Source organism: Choristoneura fumiferana, chromosome 25 (genome assembly GCF_025370935.1).
Source record: "Choristoneura fumiferana chromosome 25, NRCan_CFum_1, whole genome shotgun sequence".
In the NCBI taxonomy this organism is placed as follows: Eukaryota; Metazoa; Arthropoda; class Insecta; order Lepidoptera; family Tortricidae; genus Choristoneura; species Choristoneura fumiferana.
Window position 1 is genome coordinate 5,868,634 of NC_133496.1, and position 23,786 is coordinate 5,892,419.

Sequence of the window (23,786 nt, forward strand, 5' to 3'; positions counted from 1 at the left end):
GAAAAAATAACAAAAAATGGAACCGACTACAAAACCCTTGAAAATATTTTTCTAGGTAAGTAGGTACGTACTAGCTCGAAGTCGGTGCCTCAGCACGAGCCAGCAGGAGTGGGACAATTCACAATAGTCTACCTCACCTAGGTACATACTATGGGTTTCAATCCCTCCTGCTGGGTCGTGCTGAGTCACCGACTTCGAGCTAGTACGTACCTACTTACCTAGAAAAATATTTTCAAGGGTTTTGTAGTCGGTTCCATTTTTTGTTATTTTTTTATTTTTTTGGAGTCGGTTTTACTTTTTTGTTAATTTTTTTTTTATTTATCACTTTTTAGTGATTTGTAGCCAAAGAACATCTCACAACGATTCCATTAAGCTCAAACACGACTTAGTTACGTTGTTTTATAACAGAGTTCCGTTGCCTACCTTCTGGCTTCAGCATCAGATCAGTTCGAAAGAATCATTAACTTAAAGCTTCTTCTTAGTTGCTTATCTAGGTAAGTATATTAATCATGATAATTTAAATTTAACCCGTGCAATACTTGTTATTGATAGTAGTAGTTCCGTTGGTCAAATCTGGTCTTCATCATCAGTTCCACTTCACCAAATTATGATTTGCAAGAGCAAATGCACGAGTTACTGCTAAATATATCCAAATTACTATAGGTGTCCCTACAATATTTGAAGAGTTCCCTCAATTTCCTTAAGATCCGATCATCAGATCCTAATTTGCTGCTTATGGGACCAAATTGAAAGCATTCCTAGACGAACTCAAAAAAAATTTTTGAAATCGGTTCATAAATGACGGAGTTCTGAGGTAACAAACATTAAAAAAATAAAAAAATACAACCGAATTGATAACCTCCTCCTTTTTTGAAGTCGGTTAAAAAATTGAAAAAATTCAGAATGCTAGTAAATATATCAAATTTACAAGGGAAATTATAGCGGCTAAGATTGCGTGAGAATTATTAGTAGTTTAAGAGTAAAGCAGCCTAAGGTAAAAAATACAATACAATACAATACAAATATTCCTTATTGATCACCAAAAGCAGTACAGAGAGGCACTAGTATTATTTCATGAAAAACTTTTTCACGAAAACTTTATCACGAAAAACTTTGATCGAAAGTCTATTCGTGATTTGTTTTTTCGTGATAAAGTCATTTGTGAAAAAGTTTTTCGTGATTAAGTACTGACACGGTACAGAGACATTACAAAAATAAAAAAATCATTTCATTCATTAAATAAAAATATAGCTAAACTTGAAAGATTCCGTACACAATACGAAATCCTTGGAAAAATATTGCTTGATTTTTCGTAATGGCTACGGAACCCTATTCTGGGCGTATCTGACACGCTCTTGGCCGGTTTTTACTCATTAACGAGAGGAGGCATCAAGCTAAAATTAATTAATTAATTTATTTATTTATTTTAGGAAAACAAACAGCTAGAAATAATACAAAGTATAAAACACATAAAAATATTACAGTAGCTACAACAGTTTCCACTTTTAACAAAAAACATAACATGCTAATTAATATCGAATACTCAGGTGTGTTTCCTTTTGAAGCAGTAAAAAAATCAAATTCTACTATTTTCGCGCAAAACCCCACACGCCGCAAAAAAATCAACAAATATGTCAATCAGTCATTCATTTATTCATTTCATGCGTTCAATTACATGTATCTTTACCTGCTAAAGTCATGCATAGACAAGTCGTTGATGTAGAGTCCAGTAGAGACCAGCGCTGACAGGTCTGGCATAACCGGTGTCCCCAGGTACATCATCATTCGCCAGTTGTCCATGTAGATCATTTGACCTGGATCACATTATAACTTTTAGATCTTCCTAATGTCACAAAGAATCTTACAGGTATAGTACATAATGGTTTTCCATCGTATACTTTTAGGAAAAGTTCGTATTTATCATGCTCTCTCAATTAGTAGTTATTAAGCTAAACAGTAATTACGTTTATTAATAATCAGTAATTTTATTGGTGAACTGTCGCTTCGCCGAGTTTAATTACACAGATTTTCGTTTCGCAGACAACTATTCAACAAGCCCTCTTGTTCTGAGAGGAGGCATGTACCCAGCAGTGGGACGTATATAGGCTGGGATGATGATGATGAGACAACTATTGGCAGATTTTTCTTTTGGCGGAGCAACGTTTATAAGCCTATTATTCGTTTCGCCGAGTAGTCGGTAGGAAGAATAGCGATATGTAGATTTACTTTTAGTCGATTGTTTGTTTCGTAATTGATTCAGTCAACCGAACAACTGTTCGCCGAAACACGATAAGCAGAGTTATCATATGGCACCAAAATGTGTAGTTAGGTGCGACAACGAGCGTCAGCGAGGAGGAGTGTTAGGTAGAATTGCGAATTGCCTGAACCGAACTGCTGGCGTCGCGTCTTAGTTTGTTTTGACTTCAATATAAAATAAATACAAATTCGAAAGCGGAAGTTGTTCGAGCAAACGTTGAAAATGTGTAGTGAAGTCGGCTAAACGAATTTCTGTTAATAGTTGTTATCGGCTTACTGCTCACAAGCCAACTGAATAGTCTACTAAAGGTTGAGTTACGAAACGTTAGTCTGCGAAACAATAGGTACATCTGCGTACAAATTCATCGGTGTACCGTTACTCGGCGAAACGTGGTCTGCCAATCAATAATCTGCGTAAAAATTGCTGCGTAAAAATAATTAAGCTAAAAGTAAAAGTGCGTACGTAGAACATAAAAGGACTTGGAATAAAGGTTGTTGGTTTGAGGATCCGATGGAAACAATATAAGTAGAATCCTGTTGTGCGATGTAAGAAATTGCTTTACCCTAAGTTTCAATGTTAACGTCATTGTATTGGGACATCAAAGATCGTGGAATCCTATTGTGAAGCGATTTACTGTTACAATCGGCTTTACTGAAATGATCGTTAACAACAATTCTTTGACATAATTCTCAAGATATTTCCATAAGTACCTACGAAATTTAGTATTTAGTACGAAAATGCTCTTAACATCTTAATGCTTATAAGACATCCCGTTGTAAGAGTATCATGTTATGATGGGTCCACGCATTTGTCTAGCTTGATTAGCTCCTAACTCGCTAATTTAGCAAAGCATTTTCAGTCTCACTTTTCCCCATTAGTGTTTGTTTTTGTTCCCGTATTTCCATTCGCATGAGTTGACAGATGTTGCCTTCTCTAATAGATTGTGATTCCAATCTTCACTTGTTTGTATGTTTGGGATAATTTCTGGAAGTAAGAATTCTTTCACTAAGATAAAGTTAATTAATTAAATATTCCAAATTAATATAGGTAACCTACTTTTTATCCCGGGAAAGCACCAAGTTCCCGCGTCATGCGGACGAAGCTTTGGGCAAACACTAATAATGATATAATACAGAAATAGTCGCTGCTTGGGGCTACCCATATATTACGAACTGCCAATAATAAGTGTGACAAGGGAAGGGGGCGGGGGACTAAAAAATATATTGCCGTCATTCACCTTGTCACTACTATACGTCATGTTTGAAAAGCCATACGAAATCGTTTAACGGCTGAAAGCGACAAGGTACAGAAATTATCACTTATTTATGACGTTGACTGTACCTACTCTTATATTTGATTGTGCCCTGTTCGTTTGACGGCGCTTGCCAAATGTGTGGACCCGGTATACATACGTCTAAGACTTGGTGCACGTAGGGAGGCGCGCTTTTATAATAATATGTGTGTGTAAAACGCACGCGTCCGCTTCAAAACGCCTATAATGTGTCCCAGGCCTAAGGGGCAAACATGCCCTCAATATCGTGATTAACTTTTGTACTCAAGTGCGTCTCAGTGCAAGTAAAAACTACTTAGGTACATTAAACCTAATCAAGTGCTAACATAAAGTATACACATTTAATTTGTATTTACAAATGTTTTAGGTCGATCCTGTCGATCGTATTCGTATATATCCTAGTGTGACCTACAGACGCCGAATCACGTCATAGCTGTTGACTTTGGGCGCCCCTTTTGAAAACATTAAATAACTTTCACGTAAATAGGTATAGGCACTTTAGCAATGTATTTTTTTCCTCCATTTCAATTCTTGAGGTGCTTAGGTGGATGAGCGTACCAGTGGCGTAGCTGGGTAACCAAAGGCCCTGGGGCAAAAAATAAACTAGGGTCCCAACTAAACTATTTAAAATTGGGGGCCCGGGACACAGCCCCGTCTAGCCCTCCTGTAGCTACACCACTGGAGCGTACTATAAAGTGCGACTGAAGGCAACGAGGGTTTCTTGACAGGCGAAAACTCGATAGATGGCGTTAGTATCGAAAGCTCCGTTTCACGTTACATCTTGTTTCCGATTGGTCCAAGCTATTTAACCAATCACAAGCGAGGCACAAATGTCAAAGTTGTCAGACAGACCTCAAGATACTAACGCCAATTAGCTCGTCACAGATACCCTCATTCACATTTCCAACACCCAAACTACCTTTCAAATGCAAATTAATGACATCTGGCAATCTTCGTCCGTCATAAGCGTAACGTTTCTTCATTGACATCCCTGAAAAATCAACTGGCTTAGAAATACCCTGATTTCCTTCTTTGAGGCTCATCCAAATTGTATTCCGCTCAAACAAACAATCGTGAGTGGATTTAACAAAACTATCTCTCTCACTGGAAGAAATCCATTGACGAGCACCACCGCACCTATTCACGTTGACTACCACTATTTACCTATGGCTCACTCCAGACATTTGCGTATCTGTAAGTACTCGAAGGTTCATCTAAATCAAATAGAGGCGTTAGGCCGTTATTGCGTGACCGAATAACAAACATCAAAACGTCCAACCAAATCTCGAATCATTTAACATGTTCACAAACTTTCTCAATTATAGTATTAGTAGGATATAGGATAGAATTTCGAGCACCCCAACTGGCCAATCATCTTGAGCACTCCAACTGGTCAACCATTTTGAGCACCTCAACTGGTCAATCATACTGAGCAACCCAACTGGTCAATCAATTTGAGCAACCCAACTGGTCAACCAAATTGAGTACCTCACTTGTAAACCATTTTGTGTACATGTGTACCCCAACTGGTCAACCATTATCCTACTGAATAATAATTTGATGGAAAGTAAAAATGTTTATAATATTGTTTATAATGCTGACAGTCCATATTTAACTCGGACAGATGGTCTGTCCTTTGGGATAAGTAGCTTCTCGTGTACCTATTATTTTCGCGCGTTTTACAAGTAATAACTTACTTTGGTGAATAAATCTTTGTTTATTATGACAGAGGTAGCTTAATAATACAATTGTAGAGTAAATTTAGATAATATATTTATTCAGTACCTATCAGAATTTTAAATGGTCTACTTGTTAATTTAAAGAGTTGCCAATAAAACTATAACACGACTAGAAATGTCACAGCACAAATAGCCATATGTAAAAAAGGTATAAAGATATTTAACTCTACCAGCTCAGCCTATAAATAACGGGTCGCAGTCATCCACGTAACAAGAAAAGAGAGAGAAATATGCATGTCGAGTAACGTAACACTACGTCTCTGCCTACTTTCTTCACCACTTCCCATGCTACTCGTCGAGTGTGTCTTTAGTAGCATAATCGCTGCACATACTATTTGTACCTTTAAAGGAGCAACCCCACCGCTACTTAAAAAACGGTGACGGTACGGAGACGCAGTGACGGTACGGAGACGCAGTGACGGTACGGAGACGCAGTGACGGTACGGAGACGCAGTGACGTATCGTATGTGTACCGTTTTTATCGCATGCCCTACACACAGCTTCTCAAAATACGCAGACGGTGCAAATTCGCAGTGACTTGCCGTAAACGTCACGACTTTTGGTGGTGAGCTGTACCCCTAGTGTAATTTTTCGGTTACAAAATACGTCTCGATCGCGTTCGCGTAAAATCTCAATTTGTATGGAAACACGAACATCGCAAACGTTCCGCTAGAGGCGCTGTTCGTGTTTCCATACAAATTGAGATTTTAACGCGAACGCGATCGAGACGTATTTTGTAACCGAAAACTTACGCTAAGGGCACTGGTAAAGTCCTGATGGTTACGGCACGTCACTGAGATTCCGTGCAGTCTCCGTATTTTAAGCAGCGGTGGGGCCGTTACTTAAATAATAAATCTGTCTTTCTTTCCTTAGGCCGCTTGTATACGTCCAATATTTTGGACAACGAACAGTCAATAAACGCATATCCTTGTATACACGTATTTATTTTATTAAATGGATGTGTGTGCCGTTCTTAATTTACAGAAAACGGACGATACGTCTGGTAGCGTATACGTCCACGCACACTAATATACTGGCATGCATGGAAGACCGCTCTTTCTATACGCCGCTGGAACGGTGTCCGTCGCGCGTCGCGTTGAAGGGAGACAGCAGGGCTACTACGAAACTCGATACTCGAAGTTCGTGTCGTGCGGTCCCTCTGACACTTATACTATTTAATACGAGAGCGAGAGGGTCGGTACGATACGAACTTCGAGTTTCGAGTTTCGTAGTAGCCCTGCTGTGATGCATCCGACAAAATTTGGTAGCCGAACAAGCCACTACGTTTATTATGAGCCATACAACACTGCGAGTCCGCCAAAAAAACGGCCCGTTGTCCGGTCCGGTGGAACAACGGATGTCTACAAGCGGCTTTACAGTGCAGTTACTAAACTACCCTATCAAAATCCTCTCTCAATTCCCCACTTTTTCCCTCAATTCCTTCCTACCCCCATTATTTAAGTTATTGAATATTGGTTATCAATTGGCCGTCATCGGAGCATGTTGACAGATTCAATTACGGATTTGATATGGGTCCGTCCGTCCGTCATACGGGAAATGGAAATATTTGGACTTCAAATACGATTATAAGTTTATTGTGTGCCAAAGTCAGCGTTTTAAAAGTTAGAGGACTAGCGAGCCTGTGCAATTGGGTACTTTCCTGAATAAAAAAAATCTTCATATTTATTCCGTCAGTTAAATTATCGGAAAATATTGAATATGTATTTTTTCTTTTCACACCTCTCATTCAGAAAAGTAACCTTTTCCTCCCTAATGAGAGCGATCAAAGTGCTACTTTTCTGTTCAAGGTTTTTTTAAGTGTTTTTTGAAGTTGATAATTGTAAAACCACGCCATTTTTATGCGGGTTGCTCTTTGATTATATTAAGAATTGTTTTATTCAACTTTCGTTATACTCGGCGTGAAAGGTTGTATGAGTCACTCGGGAGCAAAATTATTTTCATCTTGGACGTTAAAACTTGAATCCCTCATTACGCTCAGGATTCTACTTTAAGATTCTATTGTGGAATCCTTCGTTACATTCTGGATTCAATGTACGGCCCTCGCCGTAAATACGTCATTTTGCTTCCTTGTGACACAAATAACTACCTATTTTATTACAAAAATGAAAAACATTAAGGTATGGGGAGACGAGACATCAGATTAGATGGCTGTAATCTTCATTATTTTTTGTTTAATTGACATAAGAAAAAATACTTGTCCAATATAATCCAACTGACAGACTAATTAGATTTTTTATGACTCTACCCTATTATACTCATTCATTCTATGTTAAAATGTAATTTACCTTTAAGCCTCAAGTTTTTTTCTGTGGTTCCATCTGACTCGTCCGACAGTTTCATGATCTCATTCCTCCTGTCCGTCGTCTTTTCATGGATCACCGCTTCTACTGTCACCAACTCGAAAATGTTGTTCGTGCGGTTTAGGATCTAGAACAGAAGTTAACTTGGTGGATATCAAACACATCTATAGCACATCTCCTCTCTCCTTAGGTTAGGCTACTAGTATATACTTGGTAAGTATTAACTTAATTGAACCTGTTGAATGTTCCCTTATAGTTAACGGAAATCTAATAACTGACATGGTATAATAAATGGTGTAATTTTAATCGAGCGTTGTTCAATGATGGAACATGAACTTTGTAACTTTAATTTCTGCGAAATAAACCTTCGCGTTTCTGCAGTTAAGCCCCGATATTGTTTCTCTTAAGTTAATAAAGTAGCTGTGTAATTGGTTGCCCTTGGATGGCCTCCGATGTGTTCGTAAATTGGGCAATTTGGGGACGAGGCCTTGGGTGGCTACAGGGAAATTGTGCACACAAAGATAAATACTTCATGTGTTGCTATAATGTTTTATTTTTACACATTTCTCGCCCGTTTTCTACAGACTACCGGGAAAAGGCGAAGCAAGAGAACAGAGTAAGCTTTATGAATACGAACCATTTCATTATGGTTAATACTGCAACCGGGGCTTATCATTATCACGCTAAACACACGAGTAATTACCGCGAGGTTTCGACCACGTTACAGTGGCCGTGGTCACGAGTAGACTGACCGAACGTCAACGAACGCGAACTTGGTCGAACGTGAACGTCAAGATAATTATTACTCGTATGTTTAGCGTGATAAGTCCCGATTGTGGTATTAACTATGACTGAAATACACGAAAGTTATTTATGATTTTTAATTAAATAAAAAATATATAACTAAAATATATAATAAATAAATAAAACATAATGATTGCCATCTCATAAAAAAATATATATACGTTTATTCTATAAGTAGGCCGTAAAGGCTTTTATGAGATTTTTTTATCCTACCAGCGTTTTATCCAATCATTGCCATCGAGAATGTGGCGCAAGAAACGCGCCAATCGCTTCTAATAGACATGCCCTAGGATACTTACAGTTTGAAATTTAAAGGCGATCAGTGGCCGCACCAAGTCGAACCAGTTGGTGATCTTTTTTCCCACCAAATCTGGCAATATAACCATCAGCGAGTTTCCGATGCTGCGCACCACCATGTCTGATCTGCAAAAAGATTTAAATTGTCAGGTTTCTTCTTTATTATCGTGTTATAGAATGCCTATTCTATATTATGCTTGGGGTTTCTCTACGGGATCGAATCTGAAATGAGGAGATACGTAGAAGAACAAGGGTCACCGACATAGCCAAGTGAATTAGCTAGTTGAAGTGGCAATGGGCAGGCCATATAGCACTAAGAACAGATGACTGTTGGGGCCGAAAAATTCTCGAGTGGAGACCGCGGATTGGTAAGTGCAGCGAATATCTTGCATAAACGAGCTCAGGTCGCTGGTGAGCAAAGTAATTGTTTCAGTTCACTAAAACTACATTCATAGATTTAATTAAACCAATGTAGTTTCGCTGTGTTCGTCTGTCTGACCGTCCAACCGTAAGAGATTTTATTCAAAAACTAAGTAATATTTTTCTAAGGATTTCGTTTTTTATACGGAATCTTCCAAGTTTAGGTATATTTTATACCTTAGGCTGCTATTTACTCATAAACTACTAATAGTTTTCAAGCAAACTTAGCCGTTATAGTTTTCCTTAAAAGTTTGATGTACTTACTACCATCCTGAATTTTTTCAATTTTTTCCACCCACCGGTTTAGATTTTAGAGGGGGGGACGCTCGATTTTAATGAAAATTTGCACTTTAAAGTTGAATATTTCGCAAACAAATCACTAAATCAAAAAATCGTCTTTGCAAACCCCTAATAGTTTTAAAAGACCTATCCAACAATATCCCACACTATAAAGTTGGATGAGAAAGAAAAAATCACCCCCACTTTACGTCTATGGGAGGTACCCTAAAAAACTTTTTTTTTAAATTTTTGATTGTACCATTTGTCGGCATAGTTTACATATATATTCGTGCAAAATTACAGCTTTCTAGCATTGATAGTCCCTGAGCAAAGCCGCGGACTGACATACAGACAGACAGACATGGCGAAACTATAAGGGTTCCGTTTTTGCCATTTTGGCTCCGGAACCCTAAAAAATATATTTCTAGGCAGGAGGGACACTTCATACATCTAACAGAAACTAAAAAAAAATCATCACATTGATCAAAGCATTATATAGGCATTGGTAAGGATTTGGTCAATCGATACGAAGCAATCAACGCCAATCGCACTTAATACCTACTTTAAATGCGTTCGCCCCAAACGTATGCAAATTAAGTTTACATTAAAACTCGGTTTAATTCGCCCGGTTGAGCAAACAAAAGCTGCGTACCACAAGCCACTCAAGTTGAACAGCCGCTCTATGCAAAAAGCTTTAAAGTTGGTGTCGGCTTGGTGGAAGAGTGTACAGTGACAGTGACATATTGTGCTGAAGTTAGGGATGAAATTAGTTAGGAAATTCCTTGTGTTCCCTGAATTCGGTAATAATGCGGGAAGCCGGTTTTAAAGGCTCTGGTTTTTGGTGGAGCAATATGGTTTTTTTTTGGGGGTTGTGCCGGACTCTCACTTTTTTATATCTACAGGGTGATCAATCCAAATGGGTCAGTAGGGAGAAATCAGAAACTATAATATAGCGAAATCTGTTCTTAGGAACCATTGGCTTCGATTTTAGATTTAATAAAAATGGCATGAAATTTTTCGATCTAACTCTCATACATAACCGGGAATCGAACCTGGTCAAAATCTCTTCAAATTATGTTATAAATTCTGCACGTTTTTTCGTTGTTATTTTTGATTGTGTGAATCGGCGTGGTAAACGACTCCAATCCTTAATATTATTGACGTACCTACATTTTATTATGACCTGTCAAAATAAGATTCTTTCTTAGATCTTAGAAACTAGATTAATTTTCAAGTAGTACAGTCACCAGCACCAATATCTGACACAGAGAGCGTGCAAAAATATCTGACACGACTCTATTTCTAGGGCCGGAAAGACGTGTCAGATGTTTTTGCACGCTCCGCTGTGGCAGATATTAATGCTGGTGACTGTACTACTTGAAAATTAATCTAGTTTCTCAAATAAATAAAATGTCATCGAATTATTATTTCATGGTGCCAACTCGCGACAACACTTCCATCCTCACCATTTAGAAGGTTGGCAGTCCTCTTCTGTGCGTTTTTCCAGAAATTTCCTGCCTGACACAGCAAAGCTCTGGAATGAAGCGGTATTCCCGGACCGATATGACCTTCAAGCTTTCAAGAAAAGAGCGTACTCCTACCTAAAAGGCCGGCAACGCACTTGTGACTCTTCTGGTGTTGCAGGTGTCTATGGGCGACGGTAATCGCTTACCATCAGGCGATCCGTTTGCTCGTTTTCCCCCTATTCCATAAAAATGCCAAATAGATTAAAGTTCATGTAGTTTAAAATCGAAATAATTATCTGTCTCTATCTGTATTATCTATAAGGTGTCTAGTACTGCAGTATCGTTATACTATATTATACGCAGTGTGAATCCGACTTTAACGACGTGCAAGGATTTATGTCGCACTGTCTTAAGTCTAATTTAATGGAGACGCAGGGTCGGGGATAGTTATTTTATTGTAGACGTGAATTTACTACCCGTTTCAGAAAACACAATGTAAGTATCATAGATTGAATGCAGAATTTATTATATAATAAATTCTGCATTCAATCTATAATATACCTACTCTGAAAATAAATGACCTGGTGTAATCTAGTCCTTAATTCTTTCTGTCAAAAAGTTGGCCTGGAAGAGATCTATTAAGCGATAAGGCCGCCTATTGCTTACCTTGTAATTTTATCACGTCTGCTGCACATGCAATGGCTTGGGAAAATATGGGATTGGGAAGGTGTTTATACTAAAATTTGTAGTCGTTCGGTGAACGGATTGAATTCTGGTTGAGTTTGAAACGGATAGTGTTGTGTGGTGGTCAGATAGTTGGGTTTGTGTGATTTAATAATGATAATAATCATTTATTCCCTTAAAGCATTAGACATTAATTATACAAGATTGAACTATCTCGCGGTTTTCAAAATAGGCTGAGCCTGTATCTTGATGATAAGGTCACGGGTGAGCAAAGTAATTGTTTTTAATTGATTGATATGCATATCGCGTACGTTTTTTTGTTTTTGTTTATATATTTTTTTTATTATGTGCACTTGAGAGCTATGAAGCGCAGCATTTTAGGTTTTAAAAGGACGGATCGACTCCGAAACACCACCCTGCGCTCTAAAACATGCATCGTGGACGTGGGTAAGGCCACTGCGAGGCTCAAATGGGACTGGGCAGGCCACGTTTGCCGCATGCACCCGGGAAGGTGGGCACGGGTCACCACACAGTGGATGCCCCACGATGGCTATCAGCGCCGTGGCAGGCCAAGGCGGAGATGGCGGGATGACCTAGACGCGTTTTCCAGCGACTGGCCAGACATAATGCCCTGATCACACGTACCGAGTAGCATGGGGAGACAGCAAATTGGTACTCGGCCGAGAGAATAGGGTGAACGAGTAGGTGTTTTGATTTTCCTGGTGACAGTGGCCAATACGCGGTTGCGCGGCCGCTCGCTACGACGACGCTACTGACTGGCGAGTGGCGAGTGAACGAGTTCATACCTGCCGAGTGGCGAGCGAGTTGGCGCGGGGTATGCTGAGAAGAGCGCGGGGGTGGGCACTCGGCCTAGTAAACCAACCAGGGTCCGAGTGGCTCGCTCGCCATTTTTCTCGGCCGAGTACTCGTCACATAGTACACACGAACCGAGCACTCGGCCGAGGATACTCTCACGCCACTCTACTCGGTACGTGTGATCAGGGCATAAGTGCCGACAGGACGAGTTGGAAATCCAAGGGAGAGTCCTAGCAATGGGACATTACAGGCTAATAAAGAAGAAGAAGAAGATGTGCACTTACCCGAAGACGATGCAGAAGGGAAATATCTCAAAGAGCACCGACGCGCTGATCGGCAGATGTTTCTCTTCCCTGGTCATGGCTAGAGATGCCAGGGTAAACGCTCTGTTGTCGAACGTCAGTTGGAAGGTCACGTGGACTGTGTCAAACAGCAGCTCCTCCCTCAGGAGCTCTATTCGCATCTCCTTGTGGTAAAAGTGACGGGCTACCTGAAAAAATAGGGGGGTTAATATTCTATGTCGATGATGATGTTCTCTTTGAAGTATCCTTCGCGAAACTTGCTAGTTCGAAGATGGCTGGCAAGGCCAAACTTTGTCTTAAAAGTACAGTGATTTTCAATACAAAATCGCTAGTATTTCTATTTACTATTTTATTATGCTATTGGACCCAGTTAGCGAAAGAACTCAGCATTCTGTATACACCAAGGTCACAATACAAGTAATATATATATATATATATATATATATATATACTTGTATTGTGCCAAGGTCCTTGGTATCACGGTAGGCTAGCGCCTCCGTAACATGTTTTTTCTCGCGGACTGCTATGTTTTAGTTTCCACCCAAAAGCGCTAGTGGCGCTAAAAGCAGCTCTGCGAAGAACTTGTTCAGAAATTAATGTAAGAAAGAAAGTCAAATATTTTATTTCTATTAATATTGATTAAAAAAAAATAGTATTTAATTATAATAACTTAATGTTTCGTATCGTAATTATCAAATCAAAACGTCATTACTAATAGCGCCATCTAGTGACATATATTGATATTAAACGTTGCGCAAGTTTATGACTCACGTGATTACTATCTCGCCGTTTGAACTGAATGTTATTTTCGTTCCTAATACTATCAGGGGGTGTAGCTCAGATGGTAGAGCGCTCGCTTAGCATGCGAGAGGTACGGGGATCGATACCCCGCACCTCCAATTCTCTTTTTTTGTGTACGTACTGCTTTTTTATGTTACATTATATTATATTATTAGTTTTTACATTTAAATTATTCATATTTACAAACCTGTTGCTAAAATTGTTTTTTATTGTTTTAATTTCATTGTAATATCTGTCTGTACGTATTAAATAAAAATGAGTCCTTCCGAATGACGACACTGAATTGGATACAATTTTTTTTACATTGTCCGTTATTGTCGTCTGAATTGTGGTTAAACAAAATAATACTAACGCGGCCCACAGCTAATAAGTTGGTATTTGTTATGAAATATTTATGAATTATGAACGAAAACAAGAAAAATTCATACGTATTTACAGTATTTATAAACAATTTGTCTGGCCTTAAAGTTGTTTGAAATTGTAGTTTATGATAAAAAAAATAGTATTTTGCTAGCTAAGTAATTGCATATAAAATCACCAACGCACAAAAATAACACCTCAGCAAATTTTTCCTTTCGTCTAGACATCAAAGTGGGGTGGGCGTTAAGAATAATTTGTTTACACAAAGCCAATTAGTGGACAGACGCCGAAGTTAATCCTCCAGTTAATGCATAGTTAATTCTATAAATCACTGAAGTTGTGTTTTGTCGATATAAAATTTAGCAAAGGAAAAAATAAAAGTAAAGTTTTAACGTCAAAATGGTTCGAGAAAAGGTAGGTTGTGCGCCATGTTCTTTTTTTTCGTCTTGGCGGGGTGGACTACCGAGCCCCCATATTTTCATTACACAGATTTAATTACAAAGAAATTAACAGACAGTCGAATAGGTAATAACTTAATTGGACGCGTTCCAAACCAAAACTTCTAAATTTTTTTTTAAAGTAATCGTACAGCTACCGAAAAAGAAATCTTACCTCAGCAACATTGAGAACATTTTCTACTGTACATTTAATACTGACCTCTCTGATTTGTCCCATAGCGTAATAGACGAAACCTCTTCTCTTTGACCGGTAGTGCAGTGTCAGTCCCTGCCGCGTCTCGTTTTCACAAATAAAACTAGGTGCCCTCATTCTAGGATAACTAAATTTTAAGTACTCATGAAGGTTATCCAGTCCGTTCAGAAAGTCTCGCATATGACGTCCGAGGACTGATAAAACTCGATCATAACCATATTGAGAGACGAAACCTACGAAGTACACTCCCATTTGGTCCATAAATTCGCGTTCTGTTATGCCTAAAACCTGTAACAAGGAAAAAAATAGTTTAGCAAAACGTTTTGTATTATATAATGATAAGAGTGAACTGTCTTAAAACATTTAATCTATGTAGATGAATCAAGTTTTTGTAAGAAATTGTTTACGTAATATGAACGGTAATTTCGCAGTTCTCTTCAACCGGGGGTGTAACTCAGTGGTAGAGTGTCTGCTTCGCATGCTGAAAGTCCTGGGTTCAAATCCCAGCACCTCCAAATTTCTTTTTGTATTTTTACTTTCGTGAAAATGTTACTTAGATATTCTAATATATTTTAAAAACTAATTCAATTAGGTGAATTATTAACTAGTTTGGGTAATTCATACTGGTAAAAAGAAAAAAAAAAATGAATTTATTGTTAGGCGCGATTAACCCCTCGTATGTTGGAACTAAAATAAAAAAAAATTTAACAAAAAAGTAAAACCGACTCCAAAAAAATAAAAAAATAACAAAAAATGGAACCGACTACAAAACCCTTGAAAATATTTTTCTAGGTAAGTAGGTACGTACTAGCTCGAAGTCGGTGACTCAGCACGAGCCAGCAGGAGTGGGGCAATTCACAATAGTCGTCTACCTCACCTACATACTATGGGTTTCAATCCCTCCTGCTGGGTCGTGCTGAGTCACCGACTTCGAGCTAGTACGTACCTACTAACCTAGAAAAATATTTTCAAGGGTTTTGTAGTCGGTTCCATTTTTTGTTATTTTTTTATTTTTTTGGAGTCGGTTTTACTTTTTGTTAAAATTTTTTTTATTTATCACTTTTTAGTGATTTGTAGCCAAAGAACATCACACAACGATTCCATTAAGCTCAAACACGACTTAGTTACGTTGTTTTATAACAGAGTTCCGTTGCCTACCTTCTGGCTTCAGCATCAGATCAGTTCGAAAGAATCATTAACTTAAAGCTTCTTCTTAGTTGCTTATCTAGGTAAGTATATTAATCATGATAATTTAAATTTAACCCGTGCAATACTTGTTATTGATAGTAGTAGTTCCGTTGGTCAAATCTGGTCTTCATCATCAGTTCCACTTCACCAAATTATGATTTGCAAAAGCAAATGCACGAGTTACTGCTAAATATATCCAAATTACTATAGGTGTCCCTACAATATTTGAAGAGTTCCCTCGATTTCCTTAAGATCAGATCATCAGATCCTAATTTGCTGCTTATGGGACCTAATTGAAAGCATTCCTAGACGAACTCAAAAAAAAATTTTTCAAATCGGTTCATAAATGACGGAGTTCTGAGGTAACAAACATTAAAAAAAAAAAAAAAAAAATACAACCGAATTGATAACCTCCTCCTTTTTTGAAGTCGGTTAAAAAGTAGAATTCTAGTCTTATCTGCTTTATAAGCACAAATTCTGGCGACTTAAAAAAATACAAAAAGATAGCCTTATATTTGGCACATACCTCTGTCAAGACATACGAGGGGTTCATTTCAGTTTTGCAAATCACCACAATAGTATTGCTGTGTATTAAAATAAAATTATAATTAAGATTTCACGAATTTATCAACTTAAAAAAGCAAAAAGTTATATGGCCCATGAGGGGATCGAACCCGCGACCTTCGCGTTATTAGCACGACGCTCTAACCAACTGAGCTAATGGGCCGATGCTCTCTTCGCTGAAATATTGTATTAGTTTCCTATTCAAAGTTAACTCTTCTTCCAAACGAAATGGCATATTTAATTTGAAGGGATGTTTACAAAAACAACTAAACATAATTACTCGTAACGTTTTTGGCGGATTTGAGTTATTAGTAGTAATCTGTGGTTATTAGTATCATAGTGCTCGTCAAAGAAGGAGCTACAAGTAGTGGAAACGATATTGTCTAAAAATGACCCCATTTCTCCAAAAGGGTTACCTTAAAATAGACCCATTTTACGAAAACTACATAACTACATTATTTTTAAATATATCGATGACGTAAGGATTAAAAATGTCCACATAATGAAGTAAATTAAGCCTATAATTCCTAGACAACTTTGTTTATTTTTGTACAAAAAGAACATAACTAACAAAAATGTACAAACACTGCATAAGTGACAAACCAATTTTACTATTTTTTTCTAAAAATATTGGTCTTTGAAATGTGTAATGAATGGTACTGAACTATTGGCCACTTACTAAAATCACATATAAAATATTTATCTCTAATAATAGTATGTAAAAAGACATTTAGTTTTTTACGTTTCCTGTATAATCTAGTGTAGTTATGTTGTTTTTGTAAATATCCCTTCAATTGTAAACCAACAAACGACTTCATTACAAGGGCCAAACAAGATTATCGTATCGTTAAAATAAACGAAACAATTTCGTTTCGAGGTCAAACAACAATTTCTGTCATTCTTAATTACGGCGTCTCAACAATAACTGTAAATTGATAACCATTCGCATTTAGTTACATAATTGCTATCATTATTAACGAAATAGTTAGTTCAAGGTTGAATGTTGTCGGTCAAATGTTTAACCCCCGGTGCAAAAAGGGGGGTGTTATAAGTTTGACCGCTATGTGTGTCTTTCTGTGATTTGAATGCGTTTTTTTTAAATTTTAAAGCAGGTCTTCTAGCAATGGTTCTTTCTTAGATATGTTTTATCAAAATCGGTTCAGCCGTATTTGAGATATTGAACTTTGAAGTGACAATGTCGGGGGTGTTCCAACTTTTTGTTGGTTAGGTTATAACTTGTAATGTTTGTTTCGTACCTATGTAACAATTTTAGCACCCCATCCTGACTTCCGAATTCCGATTGAGTTGAAATTTGACACAAGTACTTTCAGATTGTCCCAGAATCCGACGATAATACTTTGACCACTAGGCTATTAGGGTCCTATAGGGCTGCTAAATAACTCTCGAATATTAGGTTTTAGATTTAGTAAAAATTACTTAATTTTTAATTTTATAAGTGCTTGTATATCCTAAATTGAATAAAGATATTTTGACTTGACTTTGAATAAATACAATACAAAACATTGTTCCACTTTTTTTTCGCTGCACGATTCTATATTTTATGTATTATACTGTCAAGTTATTTATAGAGGGTGAAAGTAGTTATTAACCGTTTATTAACAATTTATTCGCCAACCCCATACAAACTCTATCAAAGCGCTCTCAGGGGAAATCTTCAGAACCCTTCAATACACCAACATTTTTCGGTACGTAACTGTTTCTCTTATGTTATGTAATTCACGAAGTACCTAATGCCGGAGCAATATGTCCTGTTTTAGGGTACCATAGCCAAAATGGCGAAAATGCAACCGTTGTAGTTTCGTAATCTGTCCGTTCGTCTGTCGGTCTGTCCGTCCGTCCATAGGCGGCTTAGCTGTGAGACTATTAGTGCTAAAAAAGCAATATTTGATGGATATAATATGTAGCAATTAATTATGCCAACAAGGTATTAAAATTAAATATTGGAAAATAACATTTTCATCACACTTGCTCGTCAACGATGTTACTTATTCCATATCGAAAATACAAACTGAGACATGGATGCACAGAAAAACCAGGAAAAGAGACCAGCGCTGGGAAACGAGCCCAGGTCCTCGGCAATCCGTGCTGCGTGCTATAACCCCTACACCACCGCTGGATAGGAATCTAGACACGAGTTTTTCCAATGCATACATATCTCAGGTTGCTTATTTCTACTACGCTATTTAAGCAGCAAGCGACATCTATGTTCCGCTCTCATCGAGGGACGTCACATTCTTTCGGAACTAACCGCTCTCTCAGACAAGAGATGTCGCTACTAAGCAATTAAATTATGAAAAAATTATGAAATATTATGAAATTATGAAAGAATGTGACGTCTCGTGTGATAATCTAGCCGTAAGACTATTCGAATTCTAAACTAAACACAGTTTTTAGTATTATCTATGGCAGACGGCTTGAAAAAAGTGTCAATCAGGGGGGGGGGGGCTACCACGAAATTCGAAAATCAAAATTCATATTATCGTTTTCCTGACGCTAATATTATTTAATACGAGAGTGAGAGGGATGGTACGATACGAACTTCGATTTTCGAATTTTGTAGTAGCCCCCTGTATTGGCACCCATAAGCCATATTTTATTCAGTTGTTTTCTTAGCGTCTTGCTTTTGCTGAGCTGTGAAGTGTTTGGACACAAAATAATTTAATTTTTAACCGACTTCAAAAAGTTATCCATTCGGTTGTATTTTTTTTAATGTTTGTTACCTCAGAACTCAGTCATTTATGAACCGATTTTTTTTCGTTCGTCTAGGAATTCTTTCAATTAGTCCTATAAAAGCACCAAATCAGGATCTGATGATTGGATCCTAAGGAAATCGAGGGAACTCTTCAAATGTTGTAGGGACACCTATGGTAATTTTGATATATTTAGTAGTAACTCGTGCATTTGCTCTTGAAAATGATCATTTGTTGAAGTGGAACTGATGATGAAGACCACAGTTGACCATCGGAGTTACTACTCAATAACAAGTATTTCACGGGTTGAATTTCAATTACTTTAACACAGTTGCTAAGCAATTTATGCTCCTCGTAATGCATATGGTGAAATGTGGTGAAGCACCACAAGTCTCGGCATCGGAAAAAGCAATCTTTTGTAAAAGGTGACGAGCAGTTGACATGAAACTATTGTATCTTAGATTATTTACACTAAAAAGGGTAAAAAAATAATTTTGGCACAAAAAAATGAACAGACTACGAAAACCATGATAATAATTTTCTATCAGTCTGAAGTCGGTGCCTCAGCACGAGCCAGCAGGAGTGATTGAAGCCCAATTTGTAGAGCGTAGGTGAGTTAGGCAACAACCTATAGGTCCACTCCTGCTGGCTCGTGCTGAGGCAACGACTTCAGACTGGTAGAAAATTATTTTCATGGTTTTTGTAGTCGGTTCAATTTTTTGTTCTAAAATTTTTTTTGCAATTTGTTTCCTCGCCATGTGATGAAAATTATAGTGTGTATCACGGGCCGTAAGGGGATTACAAACTCGGGTCATTAAACCCCTTCTTACGCCCCTTAATGCACAATGTACTATTTTTAGGGTAGGTACCTCCCATTGACGTAATGTAAGTATATAAATTTTTTCTCGTCTAACCTTATAGTGTGGGGTGTCGTTTGATAGGTCATGTAAAATCATTACAAAGTCGTAAAGACGATTTTTCGATAGGTATATAGAATGGTGATTCGACGAAAAATTGATGATTGTCGAAAAAAAAAACGGCTACGGAACCCTATCTTGGGCGTGTCTGACACGTTCTTGCCCGGTTTTTCAAGAAATGGTATGTTTGCACTTCCCGTACATCGATGATTGATTAGGTAGGTATATCGATGGTGTTTAAAAGGCTCTCCCACGGCTGTTATAAGTATATAGTCTATATTGTAACTACGTAATATAACAGGGTCTATACTATATCGACTGGTCGAAAATTGTTAGTCATAATTTAATGTTTGACATAGGTACTTAACTCTTTTTTTCTCTGAAACCATTCATTTTTCAGAATTGTTATATGGGTGAAGACCAAAAAGTTGCACACCGTTAAAGCTGCGTTAGCAGGTAGTTAAAATTTCCATTAACTTTTTCCATTATGTACACGAACATTATCCATACAAATGTATGATTAATTTTCGTGTCACAATGAAAAAAAAATGTAATTATAAATACCTGCTAACGCAGCTTTAACGATGTGCAACTTTGTGGTCTTCACCCATATAACAAACCTAATCCAACCTATAAAGTTCTACAGGTGACCTTTAAAAAGTTATGAAAATAGTACTGTTTCAGCGGGGAAAAAAATTATGACTAACGATAATTATGACAAACATTATGTCATTATGACTTATAAAACCAGAAATGTTAGTCAAATGGAACAAACAACATTTCCAGCTGCAATTTCCAACTAGGTACATATTCATTTATTTATTCATATTTCCGAACCGAGTTTGAAGTTGATGCCATTATCCGTTAAAGAGTTTGCTCCTGCGCAGATAATCCGTGTTCGCCACTACAATTTCACTACCAGGGCCCTATTTAATAAAAAAAAAAAAAAAAGACATTTATTGCCACATTAAAAAAAAAACACTGAACATAACAAAATACAAAAATAAAAAACAACAGACACGTTACAAATATGTGGCAATAGGCTCATAAAAGGCTCATAATAGGCTTATAAAAGTTATAAGTGCTACAATTCTACATAAATACGGTATTTGACTATTTTGTAAATGTTTTATAAATTAAAACTACACAATGCCTGTTATCGAATAGAAAAACAATTTTTAAGCTACCTTTACAAATAACAAAGTTATAAAGGTTTGAAATTCAAGATTAGACAGAGAAAAACATACTGGCATGTGACGTCACACGCCAGTACCGCCATACTTGCTGCATAGAGAAAAGCGTTTGAGAAAGAGACAGGTATATAGATTTTTCAGAAAATCACTATAAATCCAATTTTCAACCGATTTAAATTTTCTCTTCGCTAAACACTATCTGTATATCTATGTATATTTTCATAATAATATTAAGATATGGCAAAATCAGGAGTTGTCAAATACCGTATGGACACTTTTTTGCACGAGAAACTTAAATGTAAAATTGTAGCAGACAACTCACGTCTTAAATCGAGTTCTCAATTACGAGACTCAAAAGTGCGGCCACATGCAGTCGCTCGTCGCTCGTTTGCTGCATTAAATCTGGTCACGTGACCCCATTTTGAATGTGATTTTGAATTTCCCAATGAAACGTAGCTAAGAACCTCCACAAGAAAACTCGCTTTTGAAATCGGTCCTTGTGTTTGAGAGCTATTATGCCATATACAGACAGACAGACATTGGCGTCGAACTTATAACACCCTTCTTTCAGCGTCGAAGGTTAAAAATTGACGACCGGATAGCCAAGTGGTTAGAGAACCTGACAACGAAGCTTAAGGGCCCGGGGCAGATATTTGTATGAATAATACGAATGTTTGTTCTCGGGTCTTGGATGGTAATATGTATTTAATTTAAAAAAGTATTTATGTTTTCCGTTGCCTAGTATCCATAGTATAAGCTTGGCTTAGTTTGGACTAGGTCAATTGGTGTCAGGTGTCCCATGATATTTATTTATTTATCATTTTAAATAGACTTAAATATGTTACAATTTAATATCAGACCTGCTTTCAACTCGGGTACTTATGCTTAACCACAAGTTTTAAAGTTAGTCAGTTCCGAACTAGACGCCAGCGAACAGTGGCACAGCGAGTGTGAGTGGCAACAGCGAGTTCTCTGTTCATTGCGTGGCCGATACACTCGCCGCGCAGTGGTTACCTGGCAGCACACGCAATGAACAGGGAAAACGCTCACCGCGCCGCTACCGCTACCCGCCCCACTGTTCAGGGCTGAATTAACCATGTCGGGGCCCCAGGCAATACAATTTTCGGGACTTTTTTCGGCCGTTTAAAGATCATCAGTTCTTTTCAATTTCAAGTTCAATGAAATCAACTGATTCTGTCAGTTGAAAATAATAATAATAATATGTATTGTCAGTGAAAACAAAACTTCCAATTAATTTTTCACTGTACGAGTATGAAACAAAAATGCTAGCGTGGGGCCCCTAGCCAATGTGGGGCCCATAGTCAATGCGGGGCCCCTAGCCAATGCGGGGCCCCTAGTCAATGCGGAGCCCTTAGCCAATGCGGAGCCCCTAGCCAATGCGGGGCCCCTAGCTAATGCGGGTCCCCTAGCCAATGCGGGGCCCCTAGCCAATGCGGGCCCCTAGCCAATGCGGAGCCCCTAGCCAATGCGGAGCCCTAGCCAATGCGGGGCCCCTAGCTAATGCGGGTCCCCTAGCCAATGCGGGGCCCCTAGCCAATGCGGAGCCCCTAGCCAATGCGGGGCCCCTAGTCAATGCGGAGCCCTTAGCCAATGCGGAGCCCCTAGCCAATGCGGGGCCCCTAGCTAATGCGGGTCCCCTAGCCAATGCGGGGCCCCTAGCCAATGCGGGGCCCCTAGCTAATGCGGGTCCCCTAGCCAATGCGGGGCCCCTAGCCAATGCGGAGCCCCTAGCCAATGCGGGGCCCCTAGCCAGTTGCCTACTCTGCCTCATGGTTAATCAGACGCTGCCGCTGTCCGCCCCGCTACTCGCTTGCGTCTACTTGGCGGCTTCTTCTATTTCTGCGTATACTTATTTATAACGTGTGTGAAAGCGACGACACATCAAAGTGGAATAGAATTTGAACGATAAATATCTCGACGCCCCCGTTTTATACAAAATCCGTCATCTATCAGAATGTTAAACTATTATAACATTTTACCTACTTAATTTATTTTAGGGATCTCAACAATTTAATAATAGTTTATCTACTGATCTTTGAGATCATATTATCGCTCGATAATATTCGAATTTCGAAAAAAAATAAAAAATTACAGCATACTTGCAGCTTGGGTTGAAAAAAAAATGTTATACTTGTTGCATGTGACAGCATAGTAAGTACAGAATTTTTGGAAAGAAACTTCATGGTTGTGTCATGACATGACCCATTGGTCAGGACTAATACTTTAAGATATGTTATCTTACCTGAAAACAATTAGGTAATTTAAATTAAGATTATGATATGATAAAGAAACCCTTGAAATGTTTTTTTTCGTTTTCATTCTCCGAAAAATCTGTCCAAACGTAATCAGCCTGTGCATTTAACTAACAAGATGTTTAATACTTTCAGTCAATTTTACGTCGTTGTTTGCCATAGGTAGGTAAATGGCCCACTTGCTCGTTTGCCATCCAGTCGAATAAAAAAAAAAAAAAAAAATGTTAAAGGAACGGTTTTTTTAACGGTTTTTTTTATTTTTATTTTAAATATATCGTCAAATAGCCGTACAATACTTAAAAAGTGCCTCAGTAACAGGCTGTTTTTTAACTAACAAATGATTTTCATAAATTTTCTCCTGAAAGTAACATGAACCTTTTTTTTATGGTATAGGGGGCAAACGAGCAGGCGGTGACCTTTTATGACCTTTTTAATATTTGTACTCCAAGAGC

At 38.0% G+C, this 23,786-nt stretch overlaps 1 protein-coding gene and 3 non-coding genes across 6 annotated transcripts in view; 2 read left to right on the forward strand and 2 right to left on the reverse strand.

The window, feature by feature from the left end:
* Gyc88E (Guanylyl cyclase at 88E) overlaps nt 1–23,786 on the reverse strand; it is a 136,059-nt gene that overhangs the window by 25,352 nt on the left and 86,921 nt on the right. For all 3 annotated transcript variants that reach the window (XM_074107496.1, XM_074107497.1, XM_074107498.1), the window contains exons 3-7: nt 14,495–14,776; nt 12,659–12,864; nt 8,712–8,835; nt 7,594–7,735; nt 1,688–1,814 (exon numbers count right to left, since the gene is read on the reverse strand). In XM_074107496.1, the coding sequence (XP_073963597.1) occupies nt 1,688–1,814; nt 7,594–7,735; nt 8,712–8,835; nt 12,659–12,864; nt 14,495–14,776 (881 nt within the window). The remainder of the gene's footprint in view (nt 1–1,687; nt 1,815–7,593; nt 7,736–8,711; nt 8,836–12,658; nt 12,865–14,494; nt 14,777–23,786) is intronic.
* Nucleotides 13,503–13,575, forward strand: TRNAA-AGC (transfer RNA alanine (anticodon AGC)). The gene has a single exon. It is a non-coding gene; the product is annotated as a tRNA-Ala (tRNA).
* On the forward strand, nt 14,932–15,003 carry TRNAA-CGC (transfer RNA alanine (anticodon CGC)). Its single transcript has one exon. It is a non-coding gene; the product is annotated as a tRNA-Ala (tRNA).
* On the reverse strand, nt 16,330–16,403 carry TRNAI-AAU (transfer RNA isoleucine (anticodon AAU)). Its single transcript has one exon. It is a non-coding gene; the product is annotated as a tRNA-Ile (tRNA).